Source organism: Eurosta solidaginis, chromosome 1 (assembly GCF_040869045.1).
Source record: "Eurosta solidaginis isolate ZX-2024a chromosome 1, ASM4086904v1, whole genome shotgun sequence".
In the NCBI taxonomy this organism is placed as follows: Eukaryota; Metazoa; Arthropoda; class Insecta; order Diptera; family Tephritidae; genus Eurosta; species Eurosta solidaginis.
Window position 1 is genome coordinate 157,632,473 of NC_090319.1, and position 16,133 is coordinate 157,648,605.

Consider the following 16,133-nt stretch of genomic DNA (forward strand, 5'->3'; position numbering starts at 1 on the left):
CTCACAAGGAATTTTTATATAGAATACCAGGAATGGGAGAAGGTAAAAACTCGCACGGAATTTTTGTTTAGAATTGGGCTGACAAACTTTTGTCGCATTGTATCGCTCGATTGTCGATTAATGTGAACTGCCACAATATGTCGTACTGTGAATCGCTGCAGCTACATGTCGAGCAGGGTAATGTGCATATACCTTAAGCCAGGTTGCGTCAATCTGTAGAAATCTATGAGCAGCATAAATAGACAAAACTTACTGAATATAGTGTTGGAAGATTTTTATTGGTTAACATCTGGCCAATCCACGCTTACCATCTGTGATTTGTACAGCTATCTCTATCAGAGTAAAACTTCGCACATATATTACTTCGAATGTGAATTGATATTGCACGTCGTTACCGGTGAAAATTAATAACCGTATAACCTGCAGTGGATTTCTTTTCCTGGAATATAGATATTAATATCAATAACCAACAATATATGTACATAGATTTGAAGATAGTAATTCTGTAATATTTATCTGACATGGTCGCGTGGTTGAAGGGTGTAAGCGTTTTAATACTCTATTTCGGAATAGCGAAATCAGAAGTGTTTTTCGAAGACACTTTTAAGGACGGTAATAATTTGTCTTATATTAAAATGAAAGCGCTGATAATTTTTTTTCTAGACACATGGGAAAGCTCATGGATATATAGTGAACATCCTGGAAAAGAATTTGGTAAATTTGTAAGAAGCTCTGGAGTTTTTTATAATGACAAGGAGGCTGATAAAGGTAAGTCGCCAACACCCATTCATCTATGATTTCGTTGGGTAAGGTTGTGCTTAAAATTCCTTGCAGCTCAACCGCATGAATAACTGGGACTTGTCACACGTGGTTGAGTAAAAATCAGGCAGCAAGGAATTTCACAGTTTTGCGTGCAAACGAAACGCGTTCGTGTTCAACAATTTGTTTTAATATACATCCAAAAAACCTTCCTTATTGCGCATTTTGGTAATTTTATACGACAGCATGTCAATGCTAATACGCGTCAAAAAAAAAAAACAGTCGTATCTCTGTCCGGAGACATTTGCAGTTGAAGTTAGAGATTTTCATGTGGCTATTGTAATGTGGTACCCACAAAAACAATTGTGAACATAAGTGGGGAAAATTTTAGAATAGCACCCCCCGAGTTCGGGGTTAAACTTGGTATCAAATGAAAGAGGGAGTTCTCCCGATCACAAATATATATAACTTAAAGTGCGCAGACTTATAGTTTACGAGTTATTTGATGTTAAAGTTTGCAAATTTAGCAAATTTCTATAGCACTTTCAGTTACAATTCACACATCTTTCAAAACCTTTATCCACATAAATATCTATATAAATTGGCAACGATACACTTAAATTTCATTTTAGTATATTTCACATATAATTCTTGCATTGTTTTTACTTAATATAAAAGTTTTTATTAAATCAATCGCGCTTTTGTAGCAACATTCACATTTATGTATATATATATTTTATTGATGACATTACAAAGCTGTGCTGCCACATCTAAAAAACGGAACAAGTGCAGAATCGAAAAATAACTTATAAAGATATCTTTCATCTGATATATATATATCTTTAACTTTTCTAGTCTTTATTTACCAAAAATTTGAAAAAGCTCTTTTTTGCATTCGTGAACGAGCTGATATTACCTTATAACTCTTATGTTTATTGTTATGTTAGCCGATCCAACAACGGCTGCGCCATGCACAGTAATTCTGCGTAGAACACCTTTCCGCGTAGGCGGCCTTCGGCCGCGCTTATTTAAAATAACCATGGGCTACGCCATGCCAAGTCCGGGTGTGTGGTATAACCGTGGCTACCGCCACGGTGATGTCCTTCCGCATATTACCTTATAACTCTTATGTTTATTGTTATGTTAGCCGACCCAACACCGGCTGCGCTATGCACAGTAATTCTGCGTAGAACACCTTTCCGCGTAGGCGGCCTTCGGCCGCGCTTATTTAAAATAACCCTGGGCTACGCCATGCCAAGTCCGGGTGCGTGGTATAACCGTGGCTACCGCCACGGTGATGTCCTTCCGCATATTACCTTATAACTCTTATGTTTATTGTTATGTTATCCGATCCAACACCGGCTGCGCCATGCACAGTAATTCTGCGTAGAACACCTTTCCGCGTAGGCGGCCTTCGGCCGCGCTTATTTAAAATAACCCTGGGCTACGCCATGCCAAGTCTGGGTGCGTGGTATAACCGTGGCTACCGCCACGGTGATGTCCTTCCGCATATTACCTTATAACTCTTATGTTTATTGTTATGTTATCCGATCCAACACCGGCTGCGCCATGCACAGTAATTCTGCGTAGAACACCTTTCCGCGTAGGCGGCCTTCGGCCGCGCTTATTTAAAATAACCCTGGGCTACGCCATGCCAAGTCCGGGTGCGTGGTATAACCGTGGCTACCGCCACGGTGATGTCCTTCCGCATAGTAGTAAAAATATATATTTTCCTTTTTCTTTATTAACTGAAAGGTGGCACGTTAATATTTATATTTGTTTTTTCTTTGTTGATGTGGCAGCACAGCTTTGTAATGTCATCGATAAAATATATACATACATAAATGTGAATGTTGCTACAAAAGCGCGATTTATTTAATAAAAACATTTAAATTAAGTAAAAACAATGCAAGAATTATATGTGAAATATACTAAAATGAAATTTAAGTGTATCGTTGCCAATTTATATAGATATTTATGAGCATAAAGGTTTTGAAAGATGTGTAAATTGTAAGTGAGAGTGCTATAGAAATTTGCTAAATTTGCAAACTTTAACATTAAATAACTCGTAAACTATAAGTCTGCGCACTTTAAGTTATATATATTTGTGATCGGGAGAACTCCCTCTTTCATTTGATACCAAGTTTAACGCCGAACTCGGGGGGTGCTAAACTAAATCGCTGCCCATAAGTGTCTTGCGCGAATATAGTTTTGGTCTCCAAACCGGTGTTTGACCCACCCCGGGGGAATATTTAGAATAAGGTGCCACGATTTTCAAACTTTTGCTGATTTGTAGGGGTAGAGGGGGTCCTAAAACTCACAGAATTATCATCCGCAACTCTAGGAAACTCTTAGTTTATGAAGTATAAGCCTTTTAATTTCCAAATTTAGTAAAATTTCAACTTAAGTCCTGCACTTAAAATTCGGGTCGCACATGTCGATAGCGATTTCAAAAGACGCGTATTTGCTTCGAGATTCAGAATCCGAAAGCAGAAACTACATTTTTTATCTCGTTTAAAAGTTATTCGTGGAAAACCCGTCGGTACTATTGTCGCTTTTTTCGTTGTTGCAATTAAACGAAAACAAATGAAGGTGGTGAATAGTGTTGCCAGCTCCGCAACAATACCTTTTTAACTTGGTAGAAGATTATAAGGTGGTGACACGTCGACATAAATGCAAACAAACATACACTATCAATGTATTTTGTTTTGTAATTCTTTGAATAATTTGAAATTAATGTATTTAATTGGAACAAGAATACATACATATGTCAAAAAAAAAATAAAAAATTGGACTTTATAGAGATTTTTATGCTGATTCCAACGCTTTCCAAGGCAGTCGGTTCTATGTACCGGAGCGACTGGATTTTTCCCGACCAAGGACTGTCATTTCAGTGTGACCCCATTTAATTTGTTTCATCCCTCCCACAAATTGTCATCCTCCCAGCAGCTCCTTGCAGCAGGACTGCTACATATTCTCTTACTCCGGGAAGGTATCGAACCCAATCCGGGTCCGTCTCCTGACCCCGGTCCTGAGAAATGGTTTTGCTGCATTTGCCAGAAAAGAATCTTTTTAGGACGGTCATACTCTGTTCAGTGTGTCTCGTGCAAGGGATGGTTGCTACGGGAAAGGTTGTTCTGGGCTTGATCCCAAAACCCGACGTCCACGTAACTTTTATAAATCTTTTGTGGCTCCTTGCTGCTCACGCCCAAGGGGCGTGAATACTCCCCATCAGGGAGAGAAATGAGATGCTAACCAAACAGTTCCTGGTGAATACCCAGAAACCTGGGCATCTAAACAGACATCTGATTGATGAGCCAACACCGCCTAGGGGCTTAATGAGTCATCTCCGTAAGCATTTTGAGGAAATACGGCACCTGAGAACCCAGCCGTATGAAGCAAAAAAACACAGGCAGGTCCTTGGTGAACTCCACAAACAGACGTCGGACCTCTGTATCAGGAATTGCTCGGTGAATCCAGTACTCAAAGAGCAATACCCTATACTTGCGGAAGAGGAACGCACACTCCCTTCGATCTGGATACTGTAACAGGTTAAACTCTTACCTATCCAGAATCAACCCCGATATACAAAATGTATGCCCTGCTTGCAACATGTCCCCACATGACACCAACCATCTCTTCAATTGTAATGTGGAACCAAAGCTTCTAACACCTCTCTCATTATGGTCCACCCCTATTGAAACAGCAAGTTTCCTCAGACTCCCGTTAGAGGACATTGATGACAATTTGTGATTGGTCAGACATGGGGCGAAGCACTGCTACAATAACAACAACATAGAAAATAATTAGGTAGGTCCTTGGTACTAATCATCACACTCCTCATCAATCTAGGGCGTTGATCAGACAATTAAATAAAAGCGTTGGACGCGTCAAATTTCTATTGATAGTCATAAGTAAGACCAACTGAACCTTAATCAGGTTATGCTACGCCTCACATTTTTAGAAATTTCACGTTCCCAACGCTTTTATTTAATTGTCTGATCAACGCCCTAGATTGATGAGGAGTTTGATGACTAGTACCTAGGACCTACCTACTTATTTTCTATATTTTAGTATTATTACTACTTAATGTAAGTATTGTTTTCAATAAATTGGTTTAACTTAAACATTTTTTTAAAATTATTTTATCTTTTAGTATTATTATTACTTAATGTAAATATTGCTTTCAGTAAAGCCGTTCAACTTAAAAATTATTTTCTTATTTATTTTATTTAAGAAAATTTCACTAACAAAATTTGAACTTATGTGCTCCAAAGTATTTTGACGTCTCCTCTAACGGGCATGAATTTGTCACGCCACGGGTTTTGACGGGATTCACCCGAAGTTTTTGAAGTGCTTACTCCCAAAGATCTTACCATACCTTACTTACGCTTTCAATACAGTTTTATTTACGTCGAATTTTCCAGACTGCTGGAAAAAATCTAAAATCATTCCGGTTAGGAAACCCAATGGCGACTTTAGGCTAATTGCCATCTTACGATTCCTATCTAAGGTTCTTGAACGACTAATGCACAATCAAATCTGTTACTTCATCAATAATAACTCACTGCTTAGCCAGTATCAATCTGGATTTGGACCTAACGGTAAAAATAAAACAAAATTTATGAAACTTTTTGATACCATTTCCCCCTCCACAGCCAAGCTCACGATCCGCCACTGCTCAACTAGACTTTTACCTTAAAATCAAATAAAATTAGTAAAATGTTAAATAAAATAATTAAAAAAAAAAAATACACCGGGCACCCCAATGCTTACCCAGGGACGACCAGTCCCCCATTTAATTTGTGTAACCCCATTTAATTTGTTGCGTCCCTCCCACAAATAGTCAACCTCCCAGCAGCTCCTTGCAGCGGGACTGCTCCATATTCTCTTGCTCCGGGAAGGTATCGAATCCTATCCGGGTCCGTCTCCTGACCCCGATCCTGAGAAATGGTTTTGCTGCATCTGCCGGAAAAAAATCTTTTTAGGATGTTTATACTCTGTTCAGTGTGTCTCGTGTAAGGGATGGTTGGATCGGACAGGTTGTTCTGGGCTTGATCCGAAACCCGACGTCTACGTAACTTTTATAAATCTTTTGTGGCTCCTTGCTGTTCACGTCCAAGGGCGTTCCGTAGTGTACGCCTTAGCGCCCCCACTACCTTCCAGCAGCCCAGCTGCTCAGCAAGCCACAACTAGTACCCGCTGCTGCTCGCGTCCCGCGGCGCCAACAACTCAAACAGCTGCTACCACTCATAACTACTATCTTCGTAGCAGAGTCGGTAGCAATGCTGAGCATCAGACCCTGTCTTCTGGGAAGATCACGGAGATAGTCCATTTCATGAAGCGGCACAACATCCGCATTGCTGCGATTCAAGAGACTAAACTCACAGCAAGATCTGCACTGCAAACCTGTTCTGGGTATAATGTCCACAGAAAAGATCGCATGGGCGGAAATGGAGGCGGCCTCGCGTTTATCATACACCACTCTGTGCAGTATCATATATTTGATCCTAGCATCGACCGCAGGGACAATGTCTTAGAACGTCAAAGCTTATCTGTCCGGTCAGGCGATGCAAACCTAGAAATCATAAACATCTACATCCCTTCTGCCACCTGTTGCCCCAGTGGATACCGCCCTAATATTAGCGCCTTACTCACTGGCAACAATCGCATTATCTAAGGCGACTTTAATGCCCATCACGATCTATGGCATTCAAACTTGCGGGCGGACAGTAGGGGTGAGATGTTGGCGGATCAAATAGAAGAAACGACGCTCTGCACAATACACGGAGACGCCCCCACACGTATGGTAGGAAGCTGTCACAGTTCGCCGGATATCTCAATCGTGAGCGCAGAACTCGTAAACTGCGTCAACTGGCAGCCGATGGTAACATTGGCATCCGACCACCTGCCTATACTTATATCGTTCGAGCGTACCGCCGACTTCATCGTTACAGAAAAACGCACTTTCATAAACTTTAAAAAAGGAAAGTGGGACGAATACAAATCTTTTACAGACAACCTCTTTGCTGCCCTCCCTATCCCGACTGATGCCCGCCAAGGGGAGCGTGCTTTCTGCAAGGTCATTGAATCCGCCTCGGCACGTTTCATTCCCGCCGGGAGAATTCCCGAAATTCGGCCCCACTTCCCGGCGGAGGCCGCAAATTTAGCGAGAGAACGTAACCTTATAAGACAGCTCGACCCAGGCGACCCCCAAATAAAGGGATATGATTAGATTAGATTAGATTATTTATTTATTACGGCCAGAAGCCTAATTCGTAAATTTGAAAATATTACAGTTTTTTATCTTATAGCTAAGGTTTTACAATATTCATATAATTTTGTTTTAAATACTGTTATTTGGTTGCAACTTTTTATATCCATAGGCAGTTCATTGTAACTTTTCAGACCCTTGTAGAAAATGTTCTGTTGATCAATTTCAGTTCTAAAAAACGGCAATTTGAAATTATGTTTGCTCCTCGTATTTATGTTGTGAGTTTGCTCAACTAATGCTATATTTTTATTTAAATACTCAGGTACATTTCCATGTTTAATATTAAATATGAATTTCATGGAGTGGAAAAAAATCTTTTGTTTCACACTTAACCAGTCTAAAGTCTTCAACATGTCAGCCGTTCGTGTATCTCTAGGTTTCTGAAGAATAAATCTCATGCATCTATTTTGAAGCTTTTGGAGCTTGTCTACTTCTTTATCCGATATTATGAATAGAATGGACGGGCAGTACACGAAGTGCGGTTCTATAACTGATTTATATAAGATTATTTTGTACTTTTTCTGAATGAATTTCGTTGTTCTCTGCATCACTCCTATTTTATTAGCAGCTTTTTTAATTGTATAATTTATATGATCTTCAAATTTGAGTTTATTATCAATTATTATTCCTAAGTATTTTATACTGTTAACTCTTTGTATGATTTCATCATTTATTTTTAGCTCGGCTATATCCTCCTCATTGATATTCCTCCTTGTTATTATCATATATTTAGTTTTATTTATGTTTAGTTTCAGTCTATTACCACACAACCATTTATACAAGTTATTTATTTCATGTTGCATTTTGGCGAGTGCAGTATTAATATTATTTTCACTTATCATAATTAATGCATCATCCGCAAAAAGTCTAATTTCACAACCTTCGATAGCATTGACTATGTCATTTATGTATATAAGAAATAATATAGGTGCCAATACTGAGCCTTGAGGTAACCCTATGGGTACCTCTAATTCATCCGACGTCACAGCATTTATAACTGTTTTCTGCTTTCTCTGCTTCAAATAGTTGCGGAACCATTTAAGTTCAATATCAGTTATGCCAATCCGCTGCATTTTTTTTATTAATATCTCTCTATCCACCGTTTCAAAAGCTCTTTTGAGGTCAAGGAAAACTGAAACCACTACTTTTTTGTTGTTTAGCTCTTCTTTCCAATCAGATATCACCAAGTTCAGCGCTGTCTCACAGGAGTGTTTTTTCCTAAATCCTGACTGTTGGTAGACTAATATATTATTTACTTCAAGATGATTCACCAACTGATTCTTAACAACGACTTCGAGAATTTTAGCATCACTTGGCAGGGTATTTATGGGTCTAAGTTCTTCAGGTTGCATTGTCTTTTTAACTTTTTCCACAGGTATTATTGTTGACGTTTTCCACATTTCAGGTACTACACCATCTTCTAAGCTGTTATTAATTATTTGAGCATAGAAATATCCGGTATACGATATACAATCTTTTAGTACACCTTCGGATAGCAGTTTTCTTCCACCTATTTTATATTTAAAGTCTGTTAAGATATTAATAACATCATCGGTGGTAATTTCAGCAAACTTTAATTTTGAATGGACTTGTGTATCCTCTAGTGCTACTTGACAGGTTTCGATGTTATTATTAATTTCAATCACACTGTTTACAAAAAATCTATTTAGACCATTCGCCAGATCGGTTTCGTTTTCAACCAGTATGCCATCCAGTATCACCTTTTTTATCCCTTCGTTATCTTTAGTTTGGTTAACCGTTTGTTTGAGATATTTCCACATTTCTTTAGCATTATATTCATTCAAAATGATTTTATTCTCCATATACTTTATTTTTTTCAATTTGACTAATTTTTTGTAAGACCTATTTATATTTTTATATTCATCCCACTCTCCAGTTTGTAACGCACGCGTGTACATATTGTATTTATATTTATTCATTTGTGCCAATTCTCTATCATACCATTTATTCATTAACTTAATATGCACTTCTTTTTCGTAGGTTAAACTTTCCATAGCCTGAATCATTATATTATTAATTAATTCGACTTTTACATCAATTGATAAGTTTATAGTAAAGTTGAAGTTAAATGATCTAAGGACGCTTATTAAAATATCACTATTATATTTGTCCCATGCTATGATTTTTTTGGTCAGTCTCATCTTGTATACTTTGGACGTTTTAATATTAAATTTTATAGTTTCATGATCAGATATTTTGTATTCCTGCAAATTATTACAGAGAATTTCATCCGAGTTTGAAAATAATAGATCAATTTTCGATTCACTTGTATCTGTGATTCGCGTATTAAATTCTATTTTTTGGCTCATCCCCATCACAGCAAATATCTCATTTAATTTAGTACTATATGTCGAAATGCAGTTCATGTTAATATTAAAATCACCGACTACTATATTATGGTTACTTTTTTCATATTTATCAATTAGAATTTCATTTAGGTATTCAACAAAAGCTGCATCACTAGTGCTCGGCGAGTGGTACAGAACTCCAATCTGCCACTTTTTATCAACCTTCTTCAGTTTTATTACAATGCACCAAACGTTTTCATTTATGTTATCATTATAGATTACTTTAACATCAATTGTACTATGTACATAAACTAACACACCTCCTGTGTGCCTACTGTGGGAATCACATCTTATCATTTTATAGGTTGCTATTTTTAATTCATTGTCTATAATATCTTTGGTTGTACAAGTTTCAGAGCACAGTATGATGCCTGGTCTATGAACTTCCGCCAACACTTCCAACTCTGATTTGTTAGCTACTAGGCTATTTATGTTTAAATAGATGCATTTAAAGTCATTGTTGATGTCCTTTGTGGATCGTTTTTGGTACTTTGATACTCTACGTTGCATAACATTAGCATGTTCCAGGTGAGCCAGTGGCCTGATTGTTAGTTGCTAGTATCCTAGCCTTTGTTTTTTTACATTTAAGTGTTTTAAGTAGACAGGGCAATGTCTGCTATTGCAAGGGTGATTGGTATCAAGCCCTAGATTTAATTTCTCATTAGCCCTAATACAATTTATGCACATGTTTTTTGGTTGTTCCTTGCACTCCATGGGTTTATGTTTACCCAAGCATTTGCTACAAACATCTTCATTATTGCATTCACTAGCTTTATGGTTGTATCCTTTACATTTAAAACACATTGTTATATCAACACCATCGTATACTTTGCACCTTTCCCATCCTATATTCAGTTTATCTAATTTTAACGCTTCAGTGAATATTTCCACATCCACCTCAACTATTGCATTATAATAATTTTTGTGACTAACTTTAACATTATATTGCTTAATAATTTTTACTTCACCCTGTTCAAAGCATTTATTTTGTTTTCGTAGACATTCAGTTAATTCATCACCATTCTTTTCAAATTGCATACCTGTTATAAATAGTCTTGGTTTATATTCACGAGGTATCTTTATCTCATATTCATTGCTAATTTCTTTGTCCATTATTTCTTTTATTTTGTCTCTTTCATTTTCATCAACACTATCGATCACCATAATACCATTATTACCAGCTTTAATATCTGTTATCTTTAGTTCCTTAGGATTAATTTTATTGTTTAAATCTTTCTTGGTTTTTTCACACGATTGTTTTACTTTCGGTTTAACAATAATAGGATTACGTTTCTTTAATTCAGGCACTGTAGTAACTTTGCTTTTGTTTTCATCTTTTTTATTATTATTTTTCATTACTTCTGCATATGACAGCCCTTTTTCCTTATTATTACTACTAATTTTCTTTATTTCGTTACATACCTTTTCATTGTCTTTACCGATTATTTCAGTTTTATTTTTCACTTCTTCTATCATTTCATATAAGCTTTTTATCTCACCAATTTTTTTCTCAAACAGCTTTTGTGATCTTTCCATAGTTGCTACTCTTTGAGTATATCGACCCTCTACAGCTTCCAATAAAGCCTTTATTTCATTTTGGCTTTTCTTCATCACCTCTTCAAACTCATATTTATACTCATTTAATATTGTATTGTTTTTCTTCACACTCATTTGCATTTCTTGTAGCACCAAGTCTACATTCTGAATATATGTAACACATTCATCACACATAAATCGTGCCATAGGTTTTTCCTCAAACATTTTAACACAATATTTATCAACACCTGCACATGCAAGGCTTAAATGGTACACTTTATTACACACACCCTCGCATCGTATACCTGTCTCTCCTCTTATAGAGTGATTGCATTTCGCGCACATACCCATTTTGCTTTTGCCTTATTTCGATTTACTTCACCGTTTATTAGTATATGTATGTGTTTAAATTTGTTTATTAAATAAATTTATTTGAGTCTTTTTTCTCAAAGTTAACTCCTATTATATTAGGAATTCAATACCGTATTATTACATTATTTGTTACATTTTGTGAAGCGCGAACAAAACACTTTATTTTGCACAACTTTTTATTAATTTTTTAAAATGTTTTACCACAATTTTCCTGCTCGAAAAATGTGCAAAAGGTTTTCATGTCTGCTCATTAACGCATCAGATTGCTTGTGGATGAACACATGCGGGCGATATGGGAGGAGCACCTAAGAGGTTGTAACCTTTCTGCCGGTGTGGGTAAGCTTTGGTCCACCGTAAAGTCCCTATCGAATCCGTCTAAGCACAATGACAAAGTTTCCATCGACTTCGGCGATAAAGTGCTGTCGGATTCGAAAAAATGCGCGAGCGCTTCCTGCCGTCAATATGTAATGCATTCTACGGTCGACAAAGATAGACGGAGGGCCAACAGACACGCACATAAACATAAATTCAGCACGTCACCAATTACCATCACCGCCAGAGAGGTTGAAGATGCCATTGGTCACGCTAAACCATCCAAAGCAGTTGGCCCAGACGGCAAAGCCATGCCGATGCTTGAAAGCCTAGGGAAAGAGAGTTTCAAATACTTAGCACATGTCTTCAACCTGTCTCTTTCCACCTATGTCATACCCGTAAAAGGGAAATGACCAAGGTGGTCCCGCTACTAAAGCCTGGGAAACCATATAACATAGGAGAGTCGTATCGTCCGGTATCTCTCCTATCGCCAGTAGCAAAGGCGCTTGAAGCCAGTTTGCTCCCCTACTTCCAAGCAAATTTGCAGCTAGCCTGTCATCAGCATGGCTTCAGAAAACTCCATAGCACCACCACCGCGCTAAATGCCATCAGAACCCAGATAAATTGCGGTTTAAATCAAAACCCCCACCATAGAACAGTACTCGTAGCGCTAGACCTATCAAAAGCTTTTGATACGGTCAACCATGGCACATTACTGCAAGACCTGGAAGGGTCTACCCTTCCCCCATGTCTTAAAAGGTGGACCGCAAATTATCTGGGTGGTCGGCAGGCATCACAGGCGAAACATCAAAACCAAGAAGAATTAAATAAGGAGTGCCACAGGGTGGTGTCCTATCCCCACTTTTGTGTAATTTCTACATATCTAAGCTACCTTCACCACCAGAAGGAGTCACTATCGTTTCATACGCCGATGACTGCACAATAATGGCCACAGGCCCAGGCCCACAGATCGATGAGCTCTTCAACAGAATAAACGGCTACCTCCCTGATCTCTCCAGTTTTTTCGGCTCGCGAAACCTGGCATTATCACCGACTAAATCTTCCGCGACCTTATTTACAACATGGACGTCCCAAATGTCGACCATTTTGAACATCCACGTCGATGGCACTACGCTACCGACTGTCCTACACCCCAAAATCTTGGGTGTGACGTTTGATCAGGATCTAAATTTTGTTGAGCACGCAGCCGCAATTGATCCGAAAATCCAGAGCCGTAATAAAATCCTCAAATCCCTTACTGGCAGTACCTGGGGAAAAGATAAAGAAACGCTCATTATTACATACAAAGCGCGTCACCCATATGGTCGCCAAGCCTAAAAATTACCCACTGGAAGAAGCTACAGGCCTGCCAAAATACTGCTCGCAGAATCGCCACGGGCTGTCTTCTTATGTCCCCAGAACACCATCTACATAATGAGGCGAGAATACTCCCCATCAGGGAGAGAAATGAGATGCTAACCAAACAGTTCCTGGTGAATACCCAGAAACCTGGGCATCTAAACAGATATCTGATTGATGAGCCAACACCGCCTAGGAGCTTAATGAGTCATCTCCGTAAGCATTTTGAGGAAATACAGCACCTGAGAACCCAGCCGTATGAAGCAAAAAAACACAGGCAGGTCCTTGGTGAACTCCACAAACAGACGTCGGACCTCTGTATCAGGAATTGCTCGGTGAATCCAGTACTCAAAGAGCAATACCCTATACTTGCGGAAGAGGAACGCACACTCCCTTCGATCTGGATACTGTAACAGGTTAAACTCTTACCTATCCAGAATCAACCCCGATATACAAAATGTATGCCCTGTGTCTAAGATTTGGGCAATTGAGGGCGAGCAGTTTAATAAGAGTTATAAATGAGTAATTTTATGTGCTTGTAAGCGTATGAGTCGTGGCACAGTGGCTGACGTACCCGACCAAACGCCCGGGGTTGCGGGTTCAACTCCCACCAAGCATTCCTTTTTTTTTAATTTATAAATTATTATTATTAATGGACTGTATTGAGTTTATGGGGTTTTTGATTTAATGTATTCCATTTATTGAGTTGGGTAGTTTTAGTGTTATTGGTGTATTTAAGTCATGGGAGGATGCATAGCATCAGTACACCTTTATTTATTTATTGGTGTTTATTTTAAGGGATTCAGTTTATTAAGTTGGGTAGTTTTAGTGTTATTGGTGTGTTTAAGTCATGGGAGGATGCATAGCATCAGTACACCTTTTATTTATTTAATTTGGGGGCGAGCACTGGGGGCTCTGAGGCTTCGCTCTACTGAGCCACCTCATCCTCTATTTGAAGAACCCTTTAAAATGTGATATGGAGGCGAGCACGGGACGGCTCTGAGGTATTGGCACCCCATTTTCTACAAGAAAAAACCTCTATTTATTTAATTTGGGGCGAGCGTTGGGCACTCTGAGGTTTCGCTCTAATGAGCCACCTCATCTTCTATTTGAAGAACCCCTTCAAAGTGTGATATGGAGGCGAGCACTGGGCTCTGATGTATTAGCACACCATCCGAAGAACCTCTATTTATTTAATTTGGGGCGAGCGTTGGGCACTCTGAGGTTTCGCTCTAGTGAGCCACCTCATCTTCTATTTGAAGAACCCCTTCAAAGTGTGATATGGAGGCGAGCACTGGGCTCTGATGTATTAGCACACCATCCGAAGAACCTCCATTTTAATTAAAAAACTCAAACTATGTCTTTAGAATATTTCACTAACCAGTTGAGAATTACAAGCACACTCAATGGCTACTGAAACAAACGAACGAAAAATGTTCATAGTTTAAGTCGCTTAAACACCCTGCTTGCAACGTGTCCCCACATGACACCAACCATCTCTTCAATTGTAATGTGGAACCAAAGCTTCTAACACCTCTCTCATTATGGTCCACCCCTATTGAAACAGCAAGTTTCCTCAGACTCCCGTTAGAGGACATTGATGACAATTTGTAATTGGTCAGACATGGGACGAAGCACTGCTACAATAACAACAACATAGAAAATAATTAGGTAGGTCCTTGGTACTAATCATCACTCTCCTCATCAATCTAGGGCGTTGATCAGACAATTAAATAAAAGCGTTGGACGCGTCAAATTTCTATTGATAGTCATAAGTAAGACCAACTGAACCTTAATCAGGTTATGCTACGCCTCACATTTTTAGAAATTTCACGTTCCCAACGCTTTTATTTAATTGTCTGATCAACGCCCTAGATTGATGAGGAGTGTGATGACTAGTACCTAGGACCTACCTAATTATTTTCTATCTTTTAGTATTATTACTACTTAATGTAAGTATTGTTTTCAATAAATTCGTTTAACTTAAAAATTTTTTTTAAATTATTTTATCTTTTAGTATTATTATTACTTAATGTAGGTATTGCTTTCAGTAAAGCCGTTCAACTTAAAAAATATTTTCTTATTTATTTTATTTAAGAAAATTTCACTAACAAAATTTGAACTTATGTGCTCCAAAGTATTTTGACGTCTCCTCTAACGGGCATGAGTTTGTCACGCCACGGGTTTTGACGGGATTCACCCGAAGTTTTTGAAGTGCTTACTCCCAAAGATCTTACCATACCTTACTTACGCTTTCAATACAGTTTTATTTACGTCGAGTTTTCCAGACTGCTGGAAAAAATCTAAAATCATTCCGGTTAGCAAACCCAATGGCGACTTTAGGCTAATTTCCATCTTACCATTCCTATCTAAGGTTCTTGAACGACTAATGCACAATCAAATCTGTTACTTCATCAATAATAACTCACTGCTTAGCCAGTATCAATCTGGATTTGGACCTAACAGGAGCTGTACCACAGCTCTTCTAAAGGTCACCGATGATATAAGGTCAAACATAGACCAAAATAACGTAACATTTCTAACTCTACTTGATCACTCTAAAGCAGGCATGCTTAACCAACGAAACGGTATCATTTCGTTACGATAATCAACGGTTATAAACGAAACGAAATGACTTCGTTTCGTTTATTAACGTTGATTATCGTAACGAAATGATATCGTTTCGTTCGTTAAGCATGCCTGCTCTAAAGCTTTCGACATTGTAGATCACACACTTTTATGCATAAAACTCAATAAATTTGTATAATTTCTCTTCATCGTCACTGAGCCTAGTTCAAACTTACCTTTTCGGTCGTCCACAAGCCGTAAGTATAGGAGGCTCAACATCGAAACTTTTGAATGTAACAAAAGGTGTCCCTCAAGGATCAATTCTCGGTCCACTTTTATTTGTGCTTTATATAAATGATATCGTGGATGTTATAAAGCATTGTAACATTCATACCTATGCAGATGACGTTCAACTATATCTTGGTTGTCCCTTAGATTTCATAAATGCTTGCATTGGGAACATAAACATCGACCTAGATCAGATCTACACTTCGGCCTGTTATAATGGCCTAGTCTTGAACCCAAACAAGTCCCAATGTATAGCAATATATAAAAAAAGATTTGACCTAGCAAATTTTCACGAG

The 16,133-nt window shown here is 38.3% G+C and overlaps 1 protein-coding gene across 1 annotated transcript in view; it reads left to right on the plus strand.

Moving 5' to 3' along the window:
* Nucleotides 1-305: 305 nt before the first annotated feature.
* The window catches only part of Calr (calreticulin), a 39,016-nt gene continuing 23,188 nt past the window's right edge, over nucleotides 306-16,133 (plus strand). Inside the window, exons 1-2 of the mRNA XM_067759989.1 lie at nucleotides 306-612; nucleotides 664-768. Coding sequence (XP_067616090.1) covers nucleotides 522-612; nucleotides 664-768 — 196 coding nt within the window. The 5' untranslated portion in view covers nucleotides 306-521. The remainder of the gene's footprint in view (nucleotides 613-663; nucleotides 769-16,133) is intronic.